This window comes from Mobula birostris, chromosome 10 (assembly GCF_030028105.1).
Source record: "Mobula birostris isolate sMobBir1 chromosome 10, sMobBir1.hap1, whole genome shotgun sequence".
Lineage (NCBI taxonomy): Eukaryota > Metazoa > Chordata > Chondrichthyes > Myliobatiformes > Myliobatidae > Mobula > Mobula birostris.
This window is the reverse complement of record NC_092379.1, coordinates 54,365,748-54,392,608: the sequence shown is the minus strand read 5'-3', so window position 1 is coordinate 54,392,608 and position 26,861 is coordinate 54,365,748. Positions and strand designations below refer to the sequence as shown.

The 26,861-nt window shown below is 52.1% G+C and overlaps 1 protein-coding gene across 1 annotated transcript in view; it reads right to left on the bottom strand.

Moving 5' to 3' along the window:
• Nucleotides 1–4,675: 4,675 nt before the first annotated feature.
• LOC140204044 (calpain-8-like) overlaps nucleotides 4,676–26,861 on the bottom strand; it is a 205,112-nt gene continuing 182,926 nt past the window's right edge. Inside the window, exons 17-20 of the mRNA XM_072270290.1 lie at nucleotides 21,344–21,422; nucleotides 20,731–20,844; nucleotides 5,845–5,897; nucleotides 4,676–5,141 (exon numbers count right to left, since the gene is read on the bottom strand). Coding sequence (XP_072126391.1) covers nucleotides 5,115–5,141; nucleotides 5,845–5,897; nucleotides 20,731–20,844; nucleotides 21,344–21,422 — 273 coding nt within the window. The 3' untranslated portion in view covers nucleotides 4,676–5,114. The remainder of the gene's footprint in view (nucleotides 5,142–5,844; nucleotides 5,898–20,730; nucleotides 20,845–21,343; nucleotides 21,423–26,861) is intronic.

The following is a 26,861-nucleotide window of genomic DNA, read 5'->3' as shown; positions in this document are numbered from 1 at the left end:
AACTTGACAGGGAATTCTGACGAAGAGGCAGACGAAGGTAGCAGGTGAGGTAGCAGGTGAAGATTCAGGCAGAAGGGGATGGGAACAGTCCAGCATGGAATCCTTGATTTGAGAGGTACCTATGTGCCAGCCCAAAACGAGAATTAGGTGCCTCAATTAAGGCACCCAATGGAAAACATGAAAACCCAGAATATGGAATCAATGGACCCAGAATATGGAATCAATGGACTGGACCATGAACCGGAATGTGGACTTCACGGACCAGACCATGACACTAGGACCCCCTGTAAATACTGACACACTCCCCAGGACCCCTGTAAATACTGACACACTCCCCAGACCCCTCTGTAAATACTAACAGACTCCCTAGGACCTCCTGTAAATACTGCCAAACTCCACAGGAACCTCTGTAAATACTGACACACTCCATGGGACACCCTGTAAACACTAATACACTTCTCTGGACCCCTGTAAATACTGACACAATCCATGGGATATTCTGTAAATATGACACATTCCCTGGGACCCTCTGTAAATACTGACACACTCCCCAGGGCCCCTGTAAATACTGACACACTCCCCAGGACCCTCTGTAAATACTGATACACTCCCCAGGACCCTCTGTAAATACTGACACACTCCCCAGGACCTTCTGTAAGTACTGACACACTCTCCAGGACCCCCTTTGAATACTGACACACTACCCAGGACCCCCTGTAAATACTGACACACTCCCCAGGACTTCTGTCCCATGATCCTCTCGTATCCCTTTTGCCTATCACCTGTCCAGCTCTTGGCTCCATCCCTCCCCCTCCTGTCTTCTCCTATCATTTTGGATCTCCCCCTCCCCCTCCAACTTTCAAATCCCTTACTCACTCTTCCTTCAGTTCGTCCTGACGAAGGGTCTCGACCTGAAACGTTGACTGCACCTCTTCCTAGAGATGCTGCCTGGCCTGCTGTGTTCACCAGCAACTTTTATGTGTGTTGCTTGAATTTCCAGCATCTGCAGAATTCCTGTTGTTTGCGTTTTTACACTCCCCAGGACCTTCTGTAAATACTGACACACTCCCCAGGAGCCCTGTAAACACTGATACACTCCCCAGGTCTCTCTGTAAATACTGACACACTCCCCAGGACCCCCTTTGAATACTGACACACTCTCCAGGACCCCCTGTAAATACTGACACACTCCCCAGGTCACCTGTAAATACTGACACACTCCCCAGGACCCTCTGTAAATACTGACACACTCCTCAGGTCTCTCTGTAATTACTGACACACACGCCAAGACCCTCTGTAAACAGTAGCACATCTCAGCGATACTCTGTAAGTACTGACACTCTCACAGTGATACTGCCACACGTCCTGGGGACACTTTGTGAGCTTTAACACATTCCTGGGATAGCCTGCAAAAACTAGTGTAGTCCCAGGGAGTTTGCATAAATAGTCCAAACCCAAGGGCTATCCGTAAACAAAAACTACCCACAGTAAACTGTGACACATCTGGAGTGATTTCCTTTATTTGCTGGTAGATACCCAAGGGCTCTTGATACATTCCAGGGATCCTAAGTAAATAATTAAATGCTCTGGGGTAAACCACGGCAAATATAGTCACATACCTAGGCAACTGTTGTAAGACTGACACACTCCCAGAGATGCCCTGTAATTATTGACACATTCCCAGACATCCCCCTTGATTTCCCTGTATCCAGCTAGCTGGCTCTAGATGCTGACTACCTCAGTGGCCACTGGGTGTATGTTTGTGTTTGCTGCTACTGTAGCCCATCCACGTCGAGGTTTGATGTGTTGTGCATTTAGAGATGCTCTTCTGCCCATCACTGTTGTAACATGTGGTTATTTGAGTTATTGTCACCTTCCTGTCAGCTTGAACCAGTCCGGCTATTCTCTCTGGACCTCTCACATTAATAAGCTGTTTTTGCCCACAGAACTGCTGCATATTTTGTGTTTTTCACACCGTTCTCTGTAAACTCTAGAGACTGCTGTGCGTGAAAATCCCAGGAGATCAGCAGTTTCTGAGACACTTGACCCACCCCAGCTCCCAGCTGCACACCAACAATCATTCCACGGTCAAAGTCACTGAGATCACATTTCTTCCCCATTCTGATGCTTGGTCTGAACAACAATTGAATCTCTTGACCATTTCTACATGTTTTTGTGCATTGAGTTGCTGCCACTTGCTTAGCTGAATAGCTATTTGCATCAACGAACAGGTGACTTAATAAAGTGGCCACTGAGTGCATTTCAGTGTAACAGATTATTTGATCCATTAATCCCTAGTAAATACTTGGGCTTCCCATATTATGAATGACCTGACATAAAGAAATCAACTTTATGCATATTTTCCCATTCATTTTTAAAGCCAAATGTTAATCTTCTGGAATTTATTTCTTATTTGTCAATTTATAGGATACATAGGAGTAGAATTAGGCCAATCTGTCTTGGAGTCTGCTCTGCCATTCCATGAGAATTAGGCCAGTTTGCTTTGTCGTTCCATCAGAATTAGGCCAATCTGCCTGTGGAGTCTGCTCTGCCATTCCATCGTGACTGATTTATTATCCCTCTCCACCTCATTCTCCTGCCTTCTCCTTATAACCCTTGATGCCTTGACTAACCAAGAACCTATCAACCATTGATTTAAACGTACTCAATGATGACCTCCACAGCTGTCTGTGGCAATGAATTTCACAGATTCACCACCCTCTGCTGAAAGAGATTCCTCCTCAGCTCTGATCTGAGGCTGTGCCCTCTGCCTCTCATTTATGGTAATATTACTTGATGTGTTGTGTGCGTGTAAGTGTATGTTACTTCATCCAGAGGAACATTGTTTTGTTTGTCAACATATTTGTATGCATTTGAATGACAATAACCTTGACCATGCTTTATAATATTTATTAATGAATGGATATATTCCATTAGTTCAGTTATGGCTGTTAGTATAATCATTTAACGAAAGTGTAGATATGTTAACAAGTATATGTATAGCAATATGATATGGCTTACACAGAAATCGGCAGGTGACTTTTGGTACAAGATTATCTGTTTTTTTTGGCATGCGTCCGTGCGATGTTGGCGGAACGATGCCTTTTTCATGCCCTTACAAGGCGCGGAGCGAGAGAGAGAGACTGTGTGGCACGCCACTCCTCACACAGACATTTGGCAGTATTTTTTCTTTATTTTACGAGATCAAGTTGCGATCTCGACACTCAACCTGACACAGATGGAAAGCGTACTCGGGAGCGGCCCCGACTGGATTCGAACCTGGGAACCTCAGTTCCAGAGTCCGGCGCTGATGTCATTGCGCCACCAGCCAGCTGATTATCTGGGTTTTTAATGCCCTCTTTTCTAGATTCTATATTCCAGATTAAGTGCTTTACAATTGTATTAAGCAGGAGTTTAAATTTATTGCTAATCCCATCACAATTACGAGCCTGCAGCAAGTGTGCAAACTCTTGTGACAAACCTTTTCCCTGACAGCTACTCAGAGCTGCCTGACTCAGTGAGCTTCTGCAGCACTTTGGAGCAACAGTTGCGGAGGGAACTGCGACCCATCAAAAATAGGAGGAGGAATGGCCACATATCCCTTTGGGTCTGTTCCAGCTAGGAGTATGGTTTTGGCTAATGGTACACTATGCTATCCCAACCTTTTAGCATGAAGAAGTAAACCAACCCCTTTGGCAACACACATCAAAGTTGCTGGTGAACGCAGCGGGCCAGGCAGCATCTGTAGGAAGAGGTGCAGTCGACGTTTCAGGCTGAGACCCTTCGTTGTTTGCGTTCAACCCCTTTGGCAATATATTTAATGACTTGGTCAAAATAGATTGGAATGAGAAATGTTGATTTAATTTAGAGATGCGGCACAAGAAGAGACCCTTCCAGCTCGATGAACCCATGCCATCCAATCACACCCATGTGACTGATTAACCTACGTTAATAACCTGTGTAGCCTGATGACGAGAGGCATTGATCGCGTGGATAGTCAGAGGCTTTTTCCCAGGGCTCAAATGGCTAGCACAAGAGGGCACAGTTTTAAGGTGCTTGGAAGTAGGTACAGATGAGATGTCAGGGGTAGGTTTTTTACGCAGAGAGTGGTAAGTATGTGGAATGGGCTGCTGGTGACGGTGGTGGAGGCAGATACGATAGGGTCTTTTAAGAGACTCCTGGACAGGTACATGGAGCTCGGAAAAATCAAAGGTAATTTCTAAGGTAAGGACATGTTCAGCACAGCATTGTGGGCCGAAGGGCCTGTATTGAAGGACATGTTCAGCACAGCATTGTGGGCCGAAGGGCCTGTATTGTGTTGTAGGCGTTCCATGTTTCTATCTTCTCAGAGCCACTATTGGGCAGGAGATACAGCATGATGTCCCACATCACCAGATTCAGGAACAGCTATCAAAATCTTGCACGACCCTAAGCACAACCTCAGCAATGCAACATGATAGCCACTTTGTACTACAATAGACATTGCTTTTTGTTCCAGTTGTATTTTCTTGTAAAAATTGTGTATAATTTTTGTTTTTCTTTAAATTGTATCTGATGTTGTGTGTCTGATGCTGTGTATCTGATGTTGTGTATTTGAGGTTGTGTATCTGATGATGTGTAACTGATGTGCATCTGATGCTGTGGGTCTGATGTTATGTATCTGATGCTGTGGGTCTGATGTTATGTATCTGATGATGTGGGTCTGATGGTGTGTATCTGATGCTGTGGGTCTGATGTTATGTATCTGATGCTGTGGGTCTGATGGTGTGTATCTGATGATGTGGGTCTGATGGTGTGTATCTGATGCTGTAGGTCAGATGTTGTGTATCTGATGCTGTGGGTCAGATGTTATGTATCTGATGATGTGGGTCTGATGGTGTGTATCTGATGCTGTAGGTCAGATGTTGTGTATCTGATGCTGTGGGTCTGATGCTGTGTATCTGATGCTGTGGGTCTGATGTTAAAACAAAACACTCATATCTTTGCATGAATATATTGTGCTAAAGCAGTGGTTATCAAAAAGCTGAAGATCTGAATTATAAATGAGCTTGGATTTCCATTTGAATCTGGATTCTCCAGGCAGTCCCATAGGCGGTTCCTGGGATCCCTGCACCTTAGAGCCCAATAAAGAGCGGGAGCCACTGCAGAGAGAGAGAGAGAGAGAGAGAGGGAAGGAACAAGTGTCACTTGGGGCAGTGGCTCCGGTCTCGACTCACCATCCCACCCACACTGATATTGTACACCACACACCAAGACCTCTCCAGTGTTATATGGCCACTCCTGTCCTGGGTGGGACGTACACCCTGGTCCTAAATGGGACAGGTATTCCTGTCTCAAGGTCATTCCTGTCCAGAGTGAGATGGTCATTCCTGTCCAGAGTGAGATGGTTATTCGGTTCAGTGTGGAATGGTCACTCCTGTCCAGAGTGAGATGATCATTCCAGTCCAGAGTGGAAGGTCACTCTTGTCCAGAGTGGTATGGTCACCACTGCCCCAAGAGAAATGGCCACTCATCTCTGGAATGTGACAGTCACTCCTGTTCTGGGTTATATGGTCACTCCTGTCATGTCCTGAACTAAGGGGATAGCCACTACTGTTTGGAATGGGATGGTCACTCCTATTACAAGGCAATGGGTCATTACTGTCCCAAAAGGAACGACCAGTAATGCCTGGAGTGTGATGGTCATCCCTGTCCTGTGTGTGCTGGTCACTCCTGTCCAAAATGATATGGCACTTCTGTCTTAAGAGGATGGTTACTCTTGTGTGTGGTCACTCTGTCCCATGCAAAAATGCCATTCACGTCTGAAGTGTGATGGCTACTTCTACACTCTGCCATGGAACCCACCTCTTCCACACTCCTGCTTTCCTTGGTCTCCTCCTTCAGTTTCTCGTACGTTTCTGAAATCGGGCAAAGCAGGTTAACAGGGTGGGGCCGAGTGTGGGATGGGGGATGGCAGAGAGAGAGAACGGGTTTGGAGAGGCGAGGAGGATGTGGGGATGACATGGACATACTGGGGTCAAGCTGGTGTGAGTGTGTCAAGGGAGTGTGAGGGGTGAGGAGTTGCGATGAAGGGGAAAGCATAGGTAGTGCTGAGGGTGTCGAGGGAGTGTGAGGGATGAGGAGTGGAATGGAGGGGAGAGTATAGGTAGTCCTGAGGGTGTTGAGGGAGAGGAATGGAGGGGAGATAGGTGGTGCTGAGGGTGTCGAGGGAGAATGAGGTGAAGAGTCTGGACAGGTGACGGGATGGTTAGGTCTGGAGGTGAACGAGGGAAAGGGGAGGGTGCTGAGAAGGTGTGCCGGGAATGTCTGAGGTAGAACAGGGCAGGTGAAGCAGGTGAATGGGGGAGGGTTTAGGGGAAGGGTGAAGGTGGAGGGAATGGAGGAGGCTGGAGGGTGAGGAGTAGAGGATGGAGACTGAGAAGAAGGCGTGGATGAATTGGGGGAGGGTGATTGAGGGAGGTCGAAGGGGTGAGGGAGGTTGGGGAAGGTTGAATGAGGATATTGGCAAGGAGTGAAGAGAGGGGGAATGAGATGGGTGTAGCTGGAGTTTGTGAAAGGCAGGAGAGGGGAGTGATGGGAGAATATTAAAGAGGGGTAAAGGTGTTGACAGGGGTGAGGGTGGCAGAGTGAGGTTGGAGAGGAGATGGGGAAGGAATGGAGTGGGGAGGGTGAGTGATAGGGTGGGAGTGAGTGTGAGAAAAGGAGAGGATGAGAGTAGGAAGGGTGAGGTGAGGGTGATGAGAGGGTAATGGCAGGAAGGTAATAGAGAATAATGGTGTGTGGATAATAGTGGGAAGGTAATAGTGAGAGAATATTGGTGAGAGGGTAATGGCGGGAAGGTAATAGTGAGAGGGTAATGGCGGGAAGGTAATAGTGAGAAAATAATGGTGAGATGGTAATAGTGAGAGAGTAATGGTGGGAAGGTATTAGTGAGAGGATAATGGTAGAGAGTAATGGAAAAGTAATGGTGGGAGGGTAATGGTGAGAGGGTAATAGTGAGAGGGTAATGGTTGGAAGGTAACAGTGAGAGAATATTGGTGAGGGTAATAGTGAGAGGGTAATGGTGGGAAGGTAATAATGAGAGAATATTGGTGAGAGGGTAATACTGACATTTTCAACATCTCCCTTAGTCAAGCCATTGTCCCCAGATGCTTCAAAACCTCCACAATCATCCCTGTAGCAAAGAAATCAGTTGTAGCCTGTCTAAATGATTACCGTCCCATATCCCAGACCCCTATAGTGATGAAATGTTTTGAATGGCTTGTCAAGCCTCATGTCACAGCCAGCCTCCCCTCATCGCTGGATCCTCTACAGTTTGCTTATCGTCCAAATCGCTCTACGGAGGACGCAATATCCACCACACTGCACACAGTTCTCTCTCACTTGGACAACAAAGACACTTATGCCAGAATCCTGTACATTGATTTCAGTTCAGCGTTCAATACCATCATCCCACAGAGACTAGTGGAGAAACTGTCACTCCTTGGCCTTAGCACTGCCATGTGTTGCTGGATTCTGGATGTCTTGACAGAGACCACAGTCAGTCTGTGTTGGCAGGAACATCTCTGACTCCATCACACTGAGCACTGGATCCCCACAAGGCTGTGTGCTTAGCCCATTGCTGTTTACACTGCTAACACATGACTGTGCAGCCAGATTCAAGGAGAACCTGATCATTAAATTTGTGGATGATACCACAGTGGTGGGGCTCATCAGCAAAAATGATGAAACAATGTACAGGGAGGAGGTCAAACACCTAGAGAGCTGGTGCAGTGATAATGACTTGATGCTTAATGTCACCAAAACCAAGGAGATGATCATCGATTTCAGATGGTCTCAGCCTGAACACACACCCCTCAGCATCAGCGGCTCCACAGTGGAGAGAGTGGAAAACATCAATTTCCTTGGGGTGCTGATGTCGGACAATCTCACTTGGTCCAGGAACACCACTGGGATTGTGAAACGGGCCCAGCAGAGACTGCACTTTCTGAGGAAGCTAAACAAGCATCACTCCCCACTAACATCTTAACTACATTTTACAGAGGTGTGGTTGAGAGCGTGCTGACCTTTTGCATCAGAACCTGGTACTCCAGCTGCAGTGCTGTCGACAAAAAAGCCTTGCAGAGGGTGGTTAGGGGAGCAGAGAAGGTTATTGGGGTCTCCCTACCTTCTGTCCAAGACCTCTTTCAGAGTCGATGCCTCCAGAAGACACGGGATATTATTAAAGACCCCTCACACCCTCTTCATGAACTGTTGGTTCTCCTGCCATCAGGCAAACGTTACAGGAGCATCAAAACTAAAACCACAAGGCTACTAAACAGCTTCCTCCCACAGGCAGTCAGACTGCTAAATAGCTGCTCCACCTGACTCTGCTTTGGACACTTTTAACTTGCACTGGACACTTATAACTGATTTTAACTGACATGTGGCTGTTGTGTTTTACTATTTATTATTATGTTTATTATTTAGTGTTGTGTTTGTTATGTTATGATTGCATTGCTCCTGGGAAATGCTGTCTCATTCTGCCCTGCAGAGCTGATGTACGGTTAGAATGACAATAAAGTTTTTTGAATTGAATTGAATTTGAATTGTAATGGTGGGAAGGTAATAGTGAGAGGGTAATGGTGAGAGGGTAATGGTAGAGAGTAATGGTGGGAAACTAATGGTGGGAGAGTAATGGTGAGAGGGTAATGGTGAGAGGGTAATAGTAAGAGGATGATGGTGGGAAGGTAATAGTGAGTGAATATTGGAGAGAGGGTAATAGCGGGAAGGGAGGAGGAGGAGAAGGGGTCACATTCACGAAATAATTTCTGCAGTTTGGTGGCAAGGGTGGAGGAGGTGAGTGGACAGGGAAGGTTGAGGAGGATGAGGAGAGATTGATGAGCGAGGGTAAGTTGATAAGAGTGGAGATGGTGAGGGGGTTGAGGAAGGTGGAGGAGGAGGTGAGGGGTTTTGGAAGGTTGAGGAGGCTGGTGGAGGTGAGGTGGTTGAGGAGGGTGGAAGAGTTGAGAGGCTAGGGAGGGTAGAGGTGGATGGAGGAGATGAGAGGTGGGAAGGGTTTAAGAGTGTGAGGGAGTTGTGGAGGGTGGAGGAAGTGAGGGGTTGGGGATGGTTGTGGAGTCTAAGGGGGTTGAAGATGGTGGAGGAGGTGAGGGGTTGGGGAGAGTTGAGGAGATGAGCGGTTGGGGGAGGTAGAGAAAGTGAGCAGGTGAGGGGGTTGAGGGGGTGGAGGAGGTGAGGGTTGAAGAGAGTGGAGGAATTGGGTTGTGGGGGGGTGGAATTGAGGGGTTGGGGAGGGTGGAGGAGGTAAGTGGGGAGGATTGTGAGGGGTTGATGAGGGTAAAGGAGGTGATGGGTTTGGGGGATTGAGGAGGTGAGGTGAGGGGGTTGAGGGGCACGGAGGAGATGAGGGGTTGGGGAGAGTTGAGGAAGGTGGAGAAATTGAGGGGTTTGAGGAAGGTAGAGGCATGTGAGGGGGTTTAGGAGAGAGGACGAGTGTGAGGGGATTGAGTAAGGTGGAGGTGGTGAGGGATTGAGGAGTGTGGAGGATAGTGAGAAGGTTAAGGAGTGTGAAGAAGGGCAGGGTATTGAGAAGTGTGGAGGATTGTGAGTGGGTTCAGGAGTGTGGACGTGGTGAGGGGATTAAGGACTGTGAAGGATTGTGAGGGAATTGAGGAGGCTAGAAGAGAGAGTGGATTGAGGAGTGGAGGATAGAGAGGATTGAAGTGTGGTGAGAGCAGGGTATTGAGGAGTGTGGAGAGTGTGAGGGGATTGTGGAGGATTATGAGGGATTTGAGGAGATTGGAGGTGAGGGAATTAAGGTGAGTGGAGGAGTGAGTGGATTGAGGAGTGTGGAAGAGTGAGTAGATTGAGGAGTGTGGAGGATTGTGAGGGCGTTGAGGAGGGTGGAGGAGTGTGGAGGATTGTGAGGGGATTGAGGAGTGTGGAGGATTGTGAGTATGGAGGATTGCGAGGCGATAAAGGAGGATGGAGGACTGAGTGGATTGAGGAGTTTGGAGGATTGTGAGGGGGTTGAGGAGAATGGGAGAGTGAGAGGATTGAGGAGTGTGGAGGAGGTGAGGAAATTGAGGAGCATGGAGGATTGTGAGCGGGTTGAGGGGTATGGAGAAGTGAGGGAAGTGTGGAGGAGTGAGTGGATTGAGGAGTGTGAGGAGGTTGAGGGTGGTGGAGGATTGCAAGGGGATTGAGGAGTGTGGAGGATTGCAAGGGGATTGAGGAGTGTGGAAGAGGTGAGGGGATTAAGGAGTGGTTTGAGGAGTGTGGAGGATTGTGAGGGGATTGAGGAGTGTGGAGGATTGTGAGGGGATTGAGGATGGTGGAGGATTGTGAGGGGATTGAGGAGTGTGGATTGTGAGGGGATTGAGGAGTGTGGAGGATTGTGAGGGGGTTGAGGATGGTGGAGGAGTGTGGATTGTGAGGGGATTGAGGAGTGTGGAGGATTGTGAAGGGATTGAGGAGTGTGGAAGAGGAGAGGGGATTACGGAGTGGTTTGAGGAGTGTGGAGGATTGTGAGGGGATTGAGGAGTGTGGAGGATTGTGAGGAGGTGAGGAAATTGAGGAGCATGGAGGATTGTGAGCGGGTTGAGGGGTATGGAGAAGTGAGGGAAGTGTGGAGGAGTGAGTGGATTGAGAAGTGTGAGGAGGTTGAGGGTGGTGGAGGATTGCAAGGGGATTGAGGAGTGTGGAGGATTGCGAGGGGATTGAGGAGTGTGGAAGAGGTGAGGGGATTAAGGAGTTGTTTGAGGAGTGTGGAGGATTGTGAGGGGATTGAGGAGTGTGGAGGATTGTGAGGGGATTGAGTGTGGAGGATGATGAAGGGATTGAGGAGTGTGGATTGTGAGGGGATTGAGGATGGTGGAGGATTGTGAGGGGATTGAGGAGTGTGGATTGTGAGGGGATTGAGGATGGTGGAGGATTGTGAGGGGATTGAGGAGTGTGGATTGTGAGGGGATTGGGGATTGAGGAGTGTGGAGGATTGTGAGGGGATTGAGGAGTGTGGATTGTGAGGGGATTGAGGATGGTGGAGGATTGTGAGGGGATTGAGGAGTGTGGATTGTGAGGGGATTGAGGAGTGTGGAGGATTGTGAGGGGATTGAGGAGTGTGGATTGTGAGGGGATTGAGGAGTGTGGATTGTGAGGGGATTGAGGATGGTGGAGGATTGTGAGAGGATTGAGGAGTGTGGATTGTGAGGGGATTGAGGAGTGTGGAGGATTGTGAGGGAATTGAGGAGTGTGGAGGATTGTGAGGGGATTGAGGATGGTGGAGGATTGTGAGGGGATTGAGGAGTGTGGATTGTGAGGGGATTGAGGATGGTGGAGGATTGTGAGGGGATTGAGGAGTGTGGATTGTGAGGGGATTGAGGAGTGTGGAGGATTGTGAGGGGATTGAGGAGTGTGGATTGTGAGGGGATTGAGGATGGTGGAGGATTGTGAGGGGATTGAGGAGTGTGGATTGTGAGGGGATTGAGGAGTGTGGAGGATTGTGAGGGGATTGAGGAGTGTGGATTGTGAGGGGATTGAGGAGTGTGGATTGTGAGGGGATTGAGGAGTGTGGAGGATTGTGAGGGGATTGAGGAGTGTGGAGGATTGTGAGGGGATTGAGGATGGTGGAGGATTGTGAGGGAATTGAGGAGTGTGGAGGATTGTGAGGGGATTGAGGAGTGTGGAGGATTGTGAGGGGATTGAGGAGTGTGGATTGTGAGGGGATTGAGGAGTGTGGAGGATTGTGAGGGGATTGAGGAGTGTGGAAGATTGTGAGGGGATTGAGGAGTGTGGATTGTGAGGGGATTGAGGAGTGTGGATTGTGAGGGGATTGAGGAGTGTGGATTGTGAGGGGATTGAGGAGTGTGGATTGTGAGGGGATTGAGGAGCGTGGAGGATTGTGAGGGGGTTGAGGATGGTGGAGGAGTGTGGATTGTGAGGGGATTGAGGAGTGTGGAGGATTGTGAAGGGATTGAGGAGTGTGGAAGAGGTGAGGGGATTAAGGAGTGGTTTGAGGAGTGTGGAGGATTGTGAGGGGATTGAGGAGTGTGGAGGATTGTGAGGGGATTGAGGAGTGTGGAGGATTGTGAGGGGATTGAGTGTGGAGGATGATGAGGGGATTGAGGAGTGTGGATTGTGAGGGGATTGAGGATGGTGGAGGATTGTGAGGGGATTGAGGAGTCTGGATTGTGAGGGGATTGAGGATGGTGGAGGATTGTGAGGGGATTGAGGAGTGTGGATTGTGAGGGGATTGAGGATGGTGGAGGATTGTGAGGGGATTGAGGAGTGTGGATTGTGAGGGGATTGAGGAGTGTGGAGGATTGTGAGGGGATTGAGGAGTGTGTATTGTGAGGGGATTGAGGATGGTGGAGGATTGTGAGGGGATTGAGGAGTGTGGATTGTGAGGGGATTGAGGAGTGTGGAGGATTGTGAGGGGATTGAGGAGTGTGGATTGTGAGGGGATTGAGGAGTGTGGATTGTGAGGGGATTGAGGAGCGTGGAGGATTGTGAGGGGATTGAGGAGCGTGGAGGATTGTGAGGGGATTGAGGATGGTGGAGGATTGTGAGGGAATTGAGGAGTGTGGAGGATTGTGAGGGGATTGAGGAGTGTGGAGGATTGTGAGGGGATTGAGGAGTGTGGATTGTGAGGGGATTGAGGAGTGTGGAGGATTGTGAGGGGATTGAGGAGTGTGGAGGATTGTGAGGGGATTGAGGAGTGTGGATTGTGAGGGGATTGAGGAGTGTGGATTGTGAGGGGATTGAGGAGTGTGGATTGTGAGGGGATTGAGGAGTGTGGATTGTGAGGGGATTGAGGAGCGTGGAGGATTGTGAGGGGATTGAGGATGGTGGAGGATTGTGAGGGAATTGAGGAGTGTGGAGGATTGTGAGGGGATTGAGGAGTGTGGAGGATTGTGAGGGGATTGAGGAGTGTGGATTGTGAGGGGATTGAGGAGTGTGGAGGATTGTGAGGGGATTGAGGAGTGTGGAGGATTGTGAGGGGATTGAGGAGTGTGGATTGTGAGGGGATTGAGGAGTGTGGATTGTGAGGGGATTGAGGAGTGTGGATTGTGAGGGGATTGAGGAGCGTGGAGGATTGTGAGGGGGTTGAGGAGTGTGGAGGATTGTGAGGGGATTGAGTGTGGAGGATGATGAGGGGATTGAGGAGTGTGGATTGTGAGGGGATTGAGGATGGTGGAGGATTGTGAGGGGATTGAGGATGGTGGAGGATTGTGAGGGGATTGAGGAGTGTGGATTGTGAGGGGATTGAGGATGGTGGAGGATTGTGAGGGGATTGAGGAGTGTGGATTGTGAGGGGATTGAGGAGTGTGGAGGATTGTGAGGGGATTGAGGAGTGTGTATTGTGAGGGGATTGAGGATGGTGGAGGATTGTGAGGGGATTGAGGAGTGTGGATTGTGAGGGGATTGAGGAGTGTGGAGGATTGTGAGGGGATTGAGGAGTGTGGATTGTGAGGGGATTGAGGAGTGTGGATTGTGAGGGGATTGAGGAGCGTGGAGGATTGTGAGGGGATTGAGGAGCGTGGAGGATTGTGAGGGGATTGAGGATGGTGGAGGATTGTGAGGGAATTGAGGAGTGTGGAGGATTGTGAGGGGATTGAGGAGTGTGGAGGATTGTGAGGGGATTGAGGAGTGTGGATTGTGAGGGGATTGAGGAGTGTGGAGGATTGTGAGGGGATTGAGGAGTGTGGAGGATTGTGAGGGGATTGAGGAGTGTGGATTGTGAGGGGATTGAGGAGTGTGGATTGTGAGGGGATTGAGGAGTGTGGATTGTGAGGGGATTGAGGAGCGTGGAGGATTGTGAGGGGATTGAGGATGGTGGAGGATTGTGAGGGAATTGAGGAGTGTGGAGGATTGTGAGGGGATTGAGGAGTGTGGAGGATTGTGAGGGGATTGAGGAGTGTGGATTGTGAGGGGATTGAGGAGTGTGGAGGATTGTGAGGGGATTGAGGAGTGTGGAGGATTGTGAGGGGATTGAGGAGTGTGGATTGTGAGGGGATTGAGGAGTGTGGATTGTGAGGGGATTGAGGAGTGTGGATTGTGAGGGGATTGAGGAGCGTGGAGGATTGTGAGGGGGTTGAGGAGTGTGGAGGATTGTGAGGGGATTGAGTGTGGAGGATGATGAGGGGATTGAGGAGTGTGGATTGTGAGGGGATTGAGGATGGTGGAGGATTGTGAGGGGATTGAGGAGTCTGGATTGTGAGGGGATTGAGGATGGTGGAGGATTGTGAGGGGATTGAGGAGTGTGGATTGTGAGGGGATTGAGGATGGTGGAGGATTGTGAGGGGATTGAGGAGTGTGGATTGTGAGGGGATTGAGGAGTGTGGAGGATTGTGAGGGGATTGAGGAGTGTGGATTGTGAGGGGATTGAGGATGGTGGAGGATTGTGAGGGGATTGAGGAGTGTGGATTGTGAGGGGATTGAGGAGTGTGGAGGATTGTGAGGGGATTGAGGAGTGTGGATTGTGAGGGGATTGAGGAGTGTGGATTGTGAGGGGATTGAGGAGCGTGGAGGATTGTGAGGGGATTGAGGATGGTGGAGGATTGTGAGGGAATTGAGGAGTGTGGAGGATTGTGAGGGGATTGAGGAGTGTGGAGGATTGTGAGGGGATTGAGGAGTGTGGATTGTGAGGGGATTGAGGAGTGTGGAGGATTGTGAGGGGATTGAGGAGTGTGGAGGATTGTGAGGGGATTGAGGAGTGTGGATTATGAGGGGATTGAGGAGTGTGGATTGTGAGGGGATTGAGGAGTGTGGATTGTGAGGGGATTGAGGAGTGTGGATTGTGAGGGGATTGAGGAGCGTGGAGGATTGTGAGGGGGTTGAGGAGTGTGGAGGATTGTGAGGGGATTGAGTGTGGAGGATGATGAGGGTATTGAGGAGTGTGGATTGTGAGGGGATTGAGGATGGTGGAGGATTGTGAGAGGATTGAGGAGTGTGGATTGTGAGGGGATTGAGGAGTGTGGAGGATTGTGAGGGGATTGAGGAGTGTGGAGGATTGAGGGGATTGAGGATGGTGGAGGATTGTGAGGGGATTGAGGAGTGTGGAGGATTGTGAGGGGATTGCGGAGTGTGGAGGATTGTGAGGGGATTGAGGAGTGTGGAGGATTGTGAGGGGATTGAGGAGTGTGGATTCTGAGGGGATTGAGGAGTGTGGATTGTGAGGGGATTGAGGAGTGTGGATTGTGAGGGGATTGAGGAGCGTGGAGGATTGTGAGGGGGTTGAGGATGGTGGAGGAGTGTGGATTGTGAGGGGATTGAGGAGTGTGGAGGATTGTGAAGGGATTGAGGAGTGTGGAAGAGGTGAGGGGATTAAGGAGTGGTTTGAGGAGTGTGGAGGATTGTGAGGGAGTTGAGGAGCATGGAGGATTGTGAGCGGGTTGAGGGGTATGGAGAAGTGAGGGAAGTGTGGAGGAGTGAGTGGATTGAGGAGTGTGAGGAGGTTGAGGGTGGTGGAGGATTGCAAGGGGATTGAGGAGTGTGGAGGATTGCGAGGGGATTGAGGAGTGTGGAAGAGGTGAGGGGATTAAGGAGTGGTTTGAGGAGTGTGGAGGATTGTGAGGGGATTGAGGAGTGTGGAGGATTGTGAGGGGATTGAGGAGCGTGGAGGATTGTGAGGGGGTTGAGGATGGTGGAGGAGTGTGGATTGTGAGGGGATTGAGGAGTGTGGAGGATTGTGAAGGGATTGAGGAGTGTGGAAGAGGTGAGGGGATTAAGGAGTGGTTTGAGGAGTGTGGAGGATTGTGAGGGGATTGAGGAGTGTGGAGGATTGTGAGGGAGTTGAGGAGAATGGGGGAGTGAGAGGATTGAGGAGTGTGGAGGAGGTGAGGAAATTGAGGAGCATGGAGGATTGTGAGCGGGTTGAGGGGTATGGAGAAGTGAGGGAAGTGTGGAGGAGTGAGTGGATTGAGAAGTGTGAGGAGGTTGAGGGTGGTGGAGGATTGCAAGGGGATTGAGGAGTGTGGAGGATTGCGAGGGGATTGAGGAGTGTGGAAGAGGTGAGGGGATTAAGGAGTGGTTTGAGGAGTGTGGAGGATTGTGAGGGGATTGAGGAGTGTGGAGGATTGTGAGGGGATTGAGTGTGGAGGATGATGAGGGGATTGAGGAGTGTGGATTGTGAGAGGATTGAGGATGGTGGAGGATTGTGAGGGGATTGAGGAGTGTGGATTGTGAGGGGATTGAGGATGGTGGAGGATTGTGAGGGGATTCAGGAGTGTGGATTGTGAGGGGATTGAGGATGGTGGAGGATTGTGAGGGGATTGAGGAGTGTGGATTGTGAGGGGATTGAGGAGTGTGGAGGATTGTGAGGGGATTGAGGAGTGTGGATTGTGAGGGGATTGAGGATGGTGGAGGATTGTGAGGGGATTGAGGAGTGTGGATTGTGAGGGGATTGAGGAGTGTGGAGGATTGTGAGGGGATTGAGGAGTGTGGATTGTGAGGGGATTGAGGAGTGTAGATTGTGAGGGGATTGAGGAGTGTGGAGGATTGTGAGGGGGTTGAGGAGGGTGGAGGAGTGTGGAGGATTGTGAGGGGATTGAGGAGTGTGGAGGATTGTGAGGGGATTGAGTGTGGAGGATTGTGAGGGGATTGAGGAGTGTGGATTGTGAGGGGATTGAGGAGTGTGGACGATTGTGAGGGGATTGAGGAGTGTGGATTGTGAGGGGATTGAGGATGGTGGAGGATTGTGAGGGGATTGAGGAGTGTGGATTGTGAGGGGATTGAGGAGTGTGGAGGATTGTGAGGGGATTGAGGAGTGGATTGTGAGGGGGTTGAGGATGGTGGAGGAGTGTGGAGGATTGTGAGGGGATTGAGGAGTGTGGATTGTGAGGGGATTGAGGAGTGTGGATTGTGAGGGATTGAGGAGTGTGGAGGAGTGTGAGGGGATTGAGGAGCGTGGATTGTGAGGGGATTGAGGAGTGTGGATTGTGAGGGGATTGAGGAGTGTGGATTGTGAGGGGATTGAGGAGCGTGGAGGATTGTGAGGGGATTGAGGATGGTGGAGGATTGTGAGGGAATTGAGGAGTGTGGAGGATTGTGAGGGGATTGAGGAGTGTGGAGGATTGTGAGGGGATTGAGGAGTGTGGATTGTGAGGGGATTGAGGAGTGTGGAGGATAGTGAGGGGATTGAGGAGTGTGGAGGATTGTGAGGGGATTGAGGAGTGTGGATTGTGAGGGGATTGAGGAGTGTGGAGGATTGTGAGGGGATTGAGGAGTGTGGATTGTGAGGGGATTGAGGAGTGTGGATTGTGAGGGGATTGAGGAGTGTGGAGGAGTGTGAGGGGATTGAGGAGCGTGGATTGTGAGGGGATTGAGGAGTGTGGATTGTGAGGGGATTGAGGAGTGTGGATTGTGAGGGGATTGAGGAGCGTGGAGGATTGTGAGGGGATTGAGGATGGTGGAGGATTGTGAGGGAATTGAGGAGTGTGGAGGATTGTGAGGGGATTGAGGAGTGTGGAGGATTGTGAGGGGATTGAGGAGTGTGGATTGTGAGGGGATTGAGGAGTGTGGAGGATAGTGAGGGGATTGAGGAGTGTGGAGGATTGTGAGGGGATTGAGGAGTGTGGATTGTGAGGGGATTGAGGAGTGTGGAGGATTGTGAGGGGATTGAGGAGTGTGGAGGATTGTGAGGGGATTGAGGAGTGTGGATTGTGAGGGCATTGAGGAGTGTGGAGGATTGTGATGGGATTGAGGAGTGTGGATTGTGAGGGGATTGAGGATGGTGGAGGATTGTGAGGGGACTGAGGAGTGGATTGTGGGGGGTTGAGGATGGTGGAGGAGTGTGGAGGATTGTGAGGGGATTGAGGATGGTGGAGGATTGTGAGGGGATTGAGGGAGTGTGGATTGTGAGGGGATTGAGGAGTGTGGATTGTGAGGGGATTGTGGAGTGTGGAGGATTGTGAGGGGATTGAGGAGTGGCTTGTGAGGGGGTTGAGGATGGTGGAGGAGTGTGGAGGATTGTGAGGGGATTGAGGATGGTGGAGGATTGTGAGCGGATTGAGGATGGTGGAGAACTGTGAAGGGATTCAGGAGTGTCGATTGTGAGGGGATTGAGGAGTGTGGAGGATTGTGAGGGGATTGAGGAGTGGATTGTGAGGGGGTTGAGGAGTGTGGATTGTGAGGGGATTGAGGATCGTGGAGGATTGTGCGGGGATTGAGGATGGTGGAGGATTGTGAGGGGATTGAGGAGTGTGGAGGATTGTGAGGGGATTGAGGAGTGTGGAGGATTGTGAGCGGATTGAGGAGTGTGGAGGATTGTGAGGGAATTGAGGAGTGTGGAGGATTATTAGGGATTGAGGAGTGTGGATTGCGAGGGGATTGAGGAGTGTGGAGGATTGTGAGGGGATTGAGGAGTGTGGATTGTGAGGGGATTGAGGAGTGTGGATTGTGAGGGGATTGAGGAGTGTGGAGGATTGTGAGGGCATTGAGGAGTGTGGATTGTGAGGGCATTGAGGAGTGTGGAGGATTGTGAGGGGATTGAGGAGTGTGGATTGTGAGGGCATTGAGGAGTGTGGAGGATTGTGAGGGGATTGAGGAGTGTGCATTGTGAGGGGATTGAGGATGGTGGAGGATTGTGAGGGGATTGAGGAGTGGATTGTGAGGAGGTTGAGGATGGTGGAGGAGTGTGGAGGATTGTGAGGGGATTGAGTAGTGTGGAGGATTGTGAGGGGATTGAGGAGTGGATTGTGAGGGGGTTGAGGATGGTGGAGGAGTGTGGAAGATTGTGAGGGGATTGAGGATGGTGGAGGATTGTGAGGATATTGAGGGAGTGTGGATTGTGAGGGGATTGAGGAGTGTGGATTGTGAGGGGATTGAGGAGTGTGGATTGTGAGGGGATTGAGGAGTGTGGAGGATTGTGAGCGGATTGAGGAGTGGATTGTGAGGGGGCTGAGGATGGTGGAGGAGTGTGGAGGATTGTGAGGGGATTGAGGATGGTGGAGGATTGTGAGGGGATTGAGGAGTGTGGATTGTGAGGGGATTGAGGATGGTGGAGGATTGTGAGGGGATTGAGGAGTGTGGATTGTGAGGGGATTGAGGAGTGTGGAGGATTGTGAGGGGATTGAGGAGTGGATTGAGAGGGGGTTGAGGAATGTGGATTGTGAGGGGATTGAGGAGTGTGGATTGTGAGGGGATTGAGGAGTGTGGATTGTGAGGGGATTGAGGAGTGTGGAGGATTGTGAGGGGATTGAGGAGTGTGGATTGAGAGGGGATTGAGGAGCGTGGATTGTGAGGGGATTGAGGAGTGTGGATTGTGAGGGGATTCAGGAGTGTCGAAGATTGTGAGGGGATTGAGGATGGTGGAGGATTGTGAGGAGATTGAGGAGTGTGGATTGTGCGGGGATTTTGAGGAGTGTGGAGGATTGTGAGGGGATTGAGGAGTGTGGATTGGGAGGGGATTGAGGAGTGTGGAGGATTGTGAGGGGATTAAGGATGGTGGAGGATTGTGAGGAGATTGAGGAGTGTGGAGGATTGTGAGGGGCTTGAGGAGTGTGGATTGTGAGGGGATTGAGGAGTGTGGATTTTGAGGGGATTGAGGAGTGTGGATTGTGAGGGGATTGAGGATGGTGGAGGATTGTGAGGGGATTGAGGATGGTGGAGGATTGTGAGGGGATTGTGGAGTGTGGATTGTGAGGGGATTGAGGAGTGTGGAGGATTGTGAAGGGATTGAGGAGTGTGGATTGTGAGGGGATTGAGGAGTGTGGAGGATTGTGAGGGGATTGAGGAGTGTGGAGGATTGTGAGGGGATTGAGGAGTGTGGATTGTGAGGGGATTGAGGAGTGTGGAGGATTGAGGGGATTGAGGAGTGTGGATTGTGAGGGGATTGAGGATGGTGGAGGATTGTGAGGGGATTGAGGAGTGTGGAGGATTGTGAGGGGATTGAGGAGTGTGGAGGATTGTGAGGGGATTGAGGAGTGTGGATTGTGAGGGGATTGAGGAGTGTGGAGGATTGTGAGGGGATTGAGGAGTGTGGATTGTGAGGGGATTGAGGATGGTGGAGGATTGTGAGGGGATTGAGGGAGTGTGGATTGTGAGGGGATTGAGGAGTGTGGATTGTGAGAGGATTGAGGAGTGGATTGTGAGGGGGTTGAGGATGGTGGAGGAGTGTGGAGGATTGTGAGGGGATTGAGGAGTGTGGAGGATTGTGAGAGGATTGAGCAGTGGATTGTTAGGGGGTTGTGGATGGTGGAGGAGTGTGGAGGATTGTGAGGGGATTGAGGATGGTGGAGGATTGTGAGGGGATTGAGGGAGTGTGGATTGTGAGGGGATTGAGGAGTGTGGATTGTGAGGGGATTGAGGAGTGTGGATTGCGAGGGGATTGAGGAGTGTGGAGGATTGTGAGGGGATTGAGGAGTGTGGATTGTGAGGGGATTGAGGATGGTGGAGGATTGTGTGGGGATTGAGTAATGTGGATTGTGAGGAGATTGAGGAGTGTGGAGGATTGTGAGGGGATTGACGAGTGGATTGTGAGGGGGTTGAGGAGTGTGGATTGTTAGGGGATGGAGGAGTGTGGATTGTGAGGGGATTGAGGAGTGTGGATTGTGAGAGGATTGAGTAGTGAGGATTGTGAGGGGATTGAGGATGGTGGAGGATTGTGAGGGGATTGAGGAGTGTGGATTGTGAGGGGGATTTAGGATGGTGGAGGATTGTGAGGGGATTGAGTGTGGAGGATTGTGAGGGGATTGAGGGAGGAGGTGAGGCATAAGGGGCCACACTCACGGAAGAGTTTTTGCAGTTTGGAGGCGCAGCAGATGAAGTGATTGAAGTCGAGGGTCCCATCCGTCTGGTGTCGCAGCCACAGCTGCACGTACAGCTGGGAGCTCAGCCCAAATCCTGCGAGCACAACCGTCAGTGAGGGTAGGAGGAGTCCACCTCATCCCCTATCCTTACCCTCACCCTCATCACCATCCCTACCCCATCCTCACCCTCATCATCATCCCTACCCCTATCCACACCCTCCCCCTTACCACCCACTTTCTAACCCTCACCCTTACACCCAGCCACTCCTTCACCATCACCATCACCCTCATCCCTACCATCAACCTTATCTTCTCCTTCACCATCATCCTCACCCTCATAATCTCCCTCCCTCTCACCTTACCCTCAACCACTCTCTTGGCTTCATGCCTACCCTCACCCTCACCCTCATCCCAGCATCATGTCCACACTCTCCCTCAGCCTTACCTCTACAAAGTCTCCAATCTCCACCCTCCCCCTCCGTCTCTCCGCCTCATCCACCTCTGACTGTTACATCTCCTCTCCCATACCCTCGATTTCACTCCTTCCCTCCAAATCGCAACAACTTCGAGTGGGGATATTTCTGACCCCTCACCTGCACGGGTCAGGGCAGGTCGGAGGTCACTGGAGTTCATCAGCCCAGATTCGGGAGAGGCGTACAAGTTGAAGATCTCCTGTGCTCAGAGAGAGGAGTTTCACCATGAGGGTCTCTGAAACCGTCCCTCCCACCTCTGCACACACACACACTCTCCCCTCCCACGGCTACAGTCCACCTCCCCCACCAAACCCTGCTCCACTCCAATCATCACTCAGCTCTTTACATCACTCTGCCCGTCACCCCCTACTCCAACACCCCATCCTCCACCACACCCTCCCCCGTCACCCCCTCCCCATCACCCTCCCCGTCACCCCCTCCCCATCACCCTCTCCTCCCGTCACCCCTCCCCATCACCCTCTCCTCCCGTCACCCCCTCCCCATCACCCTCTCCTCCGCCACCCCCTCACACCCTCCTCCGCCACCCCTCCCCATCACCCTCTCCCTATCACCCTCCCCGTCACCCCTCCCCATCAACCCCTTCCCATCACCCTCTCCTCCGCCACACACTATCACCCCCTCCTCCGCCACCCCTTCCTGTCACCCCCTCCCCATCACCCTCTCCTCCGCCACACCCTCACTATCACCCCTCCCTATCACCCTCTCCACCACACCCTCCCCCCGTCACCCCTCCCCATCACCCTCTCCTCCGTCACCCCCTCCCCATCACCCCCTCCTCCACCACACCCTTCCCGTCACCCCCTCCCCATCACCCCTCCCCCGTCACCCCCTCCCCATCACCCTCTCCTCCGCCACCCCCTCACACCCTCCTCCACCACCCCTCCCCATCACCCCCTCCCTATCACCCTCTCCGCCACACCCTCCCCATCACCCCTCCCCCATCATCCATTCCCTGCACCCCTGCCCCATCACACCCTCCCCCGTCAGCCCCCGTCAACCCCTCCTCCATCACAACCTCCTATGTCACCCTTCCCCTACATGCCCTCACTCATCACCCCCTCCGTCACCCCTCCCTGTCTCTTCCTCTCCATCACCTCCTCTTCTGTCACTCCTTCCTCCATCATCCCCTCCACCGTCAGACTGTCCTTGTCACCTCATCTGTTAACCCTTCCTGTCACCCCCTCCTTGGTTAACCCCTCCCAGTCATCCTTTCCCTGTCACCCCCTCCCAGACACCCTCGCTTCATCACCCCCTCGAGGTCACCCCCTCCCCATCACCCTTCCTCTGTCACCCCTACTTTGCCCCATCACCTCCGTCACCACCTCCCCATGACCCCCTCCTCCATCACATGCTCCTCTTTTACCCCCTCCCCATCACCGCACCTCCATCACCTTTCCTCCCTTGCCCCTCCCTGTCACCCCTCCTCGATGAGCTCCTCCAGCATGTCACCCCTCCATCTCCCCACTGCTCTTCCCTCCATCACACTCACCCACTCTCACCCTCCTCCCACCATCACCCCATCCCCACTCACCCTCCTCCCTCTATCTCCCTCTCCCTCCTCCCTCCATCTGCACTCACCTTCACTTTCCCTCCTCCCCATCTCCCCATCCCTCACTCAGTTTCCTTCCACCTCATCTCCCTCCTCCCTCCAACTCCCCTCTATCTTTCCACCCTCCCTCCTCTCCTCCACTCTCACTGCTCACTCCATCTCTCCATCCTCAATCTTCCTCTTCCTTACCTCTCCACCCTCACTTTCCCTATCCCCTCCATCTCTGCAGCCTCACTCTCCCTCCTCCCTTCATCCCCGCACCCTCCATCTACCTCCTGCCACCAACTATCCACTCTCACCCTCCCTACTTCCATCTCCCCCACTCCATTTCCATCATTGATCTATCCTCCATCACTCTCCCTCCATCTCTCCACACTCACTCTCCCTCCTCACTCCATCTCTCCACCCTCATTATCCTCCTCCCTCCATCCACACTCCCTCGTCCCTCTCCTCCCTCCATCTCATCTCCCTCACTCTTCCTCTTCCCACCATCTCTCTCTCCCTCACTCACTCTCCCTTCTCCCTCCATTTCTCTACACTTACTCCTCCTCCATCCACACACTCTCCCTCTGTGGTAAACCATATATATGTTGTAACTGGGTTAACTGTCTGGACACGACCCTCTGCTGACTGCCCCTGTGGCTCCTCCCACAGATTCATGTATAAATGTGTTTCGCCTTGCCCCTCCCCCTCAGTCCGGGGGCAGACACTCATCATGGAGGTCGTATTGTACAGCGAATTTCGGTATTTTACCTAACCTCAGTCTTCTGGAGTTATTGAAGGTGCTTCAATTTTATTTGCTGTACATTTTAAAGCATGGAACATACACTGAGACCCGACAAATTAGACCTCGATCCACAAACACTTGAAGCTGTAAATGCTTTCGAACTCTGGCTGGCCTGCTTTGAAGCGTATCTAGAGGAGATTAAAGCGACTGACCCCGTAGCGAAGCGCAGAGTTCTACTCTCCAGAGTCAGTCCACGGGTCTATTCGCTGATCAGAGACCAGCCGAGCTACGACGGCATGATGAGCGCCCTCAAAGGCCAATACCTGCGGCCAATAAACAGCGTCTATGCTCGGCACCACTTAGCGACACAGCAACAACAGCCCGGGGAATCAAGTTTGTCCGAGCCCTACAGACACTCGTGCGGGCCTGCAATTGCCAGGGGCTGACGGCAGGACAACATGCAGAGCTCCTAGTGAGAGACGCCTTCGTCACGGGGACCAGGTCAGTGTATGTGTGCCAGCGGCTGTTGGATAAAGCCGATCTTACCTTAAGTTCGGCGACTGAGCTGGCCGACATGCTGGAGGCCGCTCTGCATAACTCTGAGGCTCTCCAGGCACGTGATCCCCCGATGACCTCATGGGTGCCGCAGACCCCGCAACCCACCGGCGAATCGACCTCGGCTGCCACCAGTCGCAAGTCCCTGCAACCCGCTGGCGAATTGACTTCGGCTGCCGCCAGTCACGAGTCCACGAAGTACTACTTCTGTGGACAGGAGAAGCACCCCTGGAAACGCTGCCTGGCCCAAGAAGCTACCTGCTCCAGCTGCGGAAAGAAGGGCCACTTCGCGAAGGTCTGCAAGTCCAAACCGCGAGTGGGATCGAGCAGCGCCGCGTGCGAAACATGGGGGTCGCCATCTTCCCTGCAGGCCGCCACCACGTGCGAGACATGGGGGCCACCATCTTCCCTGCACGCTGCCACCACGTGCGAGACATGGGGGCAGCCATCTTGATCGGCGCCACCTCCCACCGCCTACGACCAACGGGTGCTCACGGGGCACCCCACCGCGCCGGACCAAGACAGCAACCCAACCCTGGCTTCTGTGACCCTCGACCAAAGCGCTCCCCACCAGCTCGCAAGGTCAATGATGGACATCCTGGTGGAGGGGCACAGGACAAGCTGCCTGTTTGACACAGGCAGCACGGAGAGTTTTATCCACCTGGACACGGTGCAGCATTGCGGACTTGCGATACGGCCGGTAAGTCAGAGGGTCACCATGGCCTCCGGGTCGCATACAACAGACATCCGGGGTGGGGGGGGGGTGTGTAGCGACACTAGTGGTGCAGGGCACAGAATATCAAGACTTTACATTACTGGTTATGCCTGAACTGTGTGCCCCTGTGCTATTGGGGCTCGGCTTCCAGAGCCACCTGAAAAGTGTGACAATGAAGTATGATGGGCCCCTCCCGCCAATTACTGTCATAAATCCCCTGTTTTGTAGAGATACGTCACGTACCCCGCTACTGACCACACACACCGACCCGCACATCCCACCCAACACCATGCCAACTGCCGCACTACCAACACCACTTGCGGCCTCTCCACCCTCAGGATCCCTCCCCCACCGCTGTTCGCCAACCTGACCCCCGACTGTAAACCTGTGGCAACTAAAAGCAGGAGGTACAGCGCGGGGGACAGAGCTTTCATTAAGTCGGAGGTGCAGCGGCTGCTCAGGGAGGGGGTCATTGAGGCAAGCACAAGTCCTTGGAGGGCGCAGGTGGTGGTTGTTCGGAACGGGGAGAAGAATAGGATGGTCGTGGACTATAGCCAGACCATCAATAGGTTCACGCAGCTCGACGTGTACCCTCTACCCTGCATCGCGGATATGGTCAATCAGACAGCACGGTACAAGGTGTACTCGACCATAGACCTAAAATCCGCTTACCATCAGCTCCCCATCCGCCGGGAGAACCGCCCTTACTCCGCCTTCGAGGCGGACGGCAGGCTTTATCAATTCCTGCGCGTCCCCTTCGGTGTCACGAATGGTGTATCTGTCTTCCAGAGGGAAATGGACCAGATGGTGGACCAGTGCCAACTGAAGGCCACTTTCCCATATCTGGGTAACATCACCATCTGTGGTCACGACCGGCAGGATCACGACAACAACCTCCAAAAATTTCTCCAAGTGTCCAAAGCTTTCAATCTCACCTATAACAAGGACAAGTGTGTGATTGGGACCACCCGACTTGCTATCCTTGGGTGTGTCGTGAAGAATGACCAATGGGTCTCTAACTATGCAGACAAGGCCCGTCCCCTGGTCAAGTCCACCACATTCCCCCTCTCTGCCGAGGCCCACGCGGCCTTCAACCACATAAAAGGGGACATTGCCAAAGCAGCAATGCATGCGGTGGATGCGGCCATTCCCTTCCAAGTAGAGAGTGACGCCTCCGACTTTGCGCTGGCTGCTACCCTCAACCAGGCAGGAAGACCAGTGGCGCTCTTCTCCCGTACCCTTCAAGGCCCTGAAATTCGGCACTCTGCGGTAGAGAAAGAGGCCCAGGCCATAGTGGAAGCTATCAGGCACTGGAGGCACTATCTTGCCGGCAAAAGGTTCACCCTGCTAACTGACCAGCGCTCAGTCGCATTCATGTTTAATAATCAGCAGCGGAGCAAAATCAAAAATGATAAAATTCTGAGGTGGAGAATGGAACTCTCCACCTACAACTATGACATCATGTACAGGCCTGGGAAGCTCAACGAGCCCTCCGATGCCCTATCCCGGGGAACGTGCGCCAGCGCGCAGATCGACCGGCTAAACGCCCTACATGTAGATCTTTGCCACCCGGGGTCACCCGGCTTTTCCACTTCATGAAAGCCCGGAACCTGCCTTACTCCCTTGAGGAGATCAGGATGATGACCAGGGACTGCCAAGTCTGCGCAGAGTGTAAACCGCACTTCTACCGACCCGAAAAGGCACCACTCATCAAGGCCACCCGCCCCTTTGAGCGACTGAGTGTTGAATTTAAGGGCCCCCTTCCCTCCACCGACCGCAATGTGTACTTTCTTAACGTTATCGACGAGTACTCGCGGTTCCCCTTCGCCATCCCCTGCCCCGACACCACTACCACGTCAGTTATAAAAGCCCTGCGCAAGCTCTTCACTCTGTTCGGATACCCATGCTATATCCATAGTGACAGAGGGTCCTCGTTTACGAGTGACGAGCTGCGCCAATATCTACTGGCTAGGGGAATTGCAACCAGTAGGACCACGAGCTATAATCTCTGGGGGAATGGACAGGTGGAGAAGGAGAATGGCACAGTGTGGAAAGCCACACTCTTAGCCCT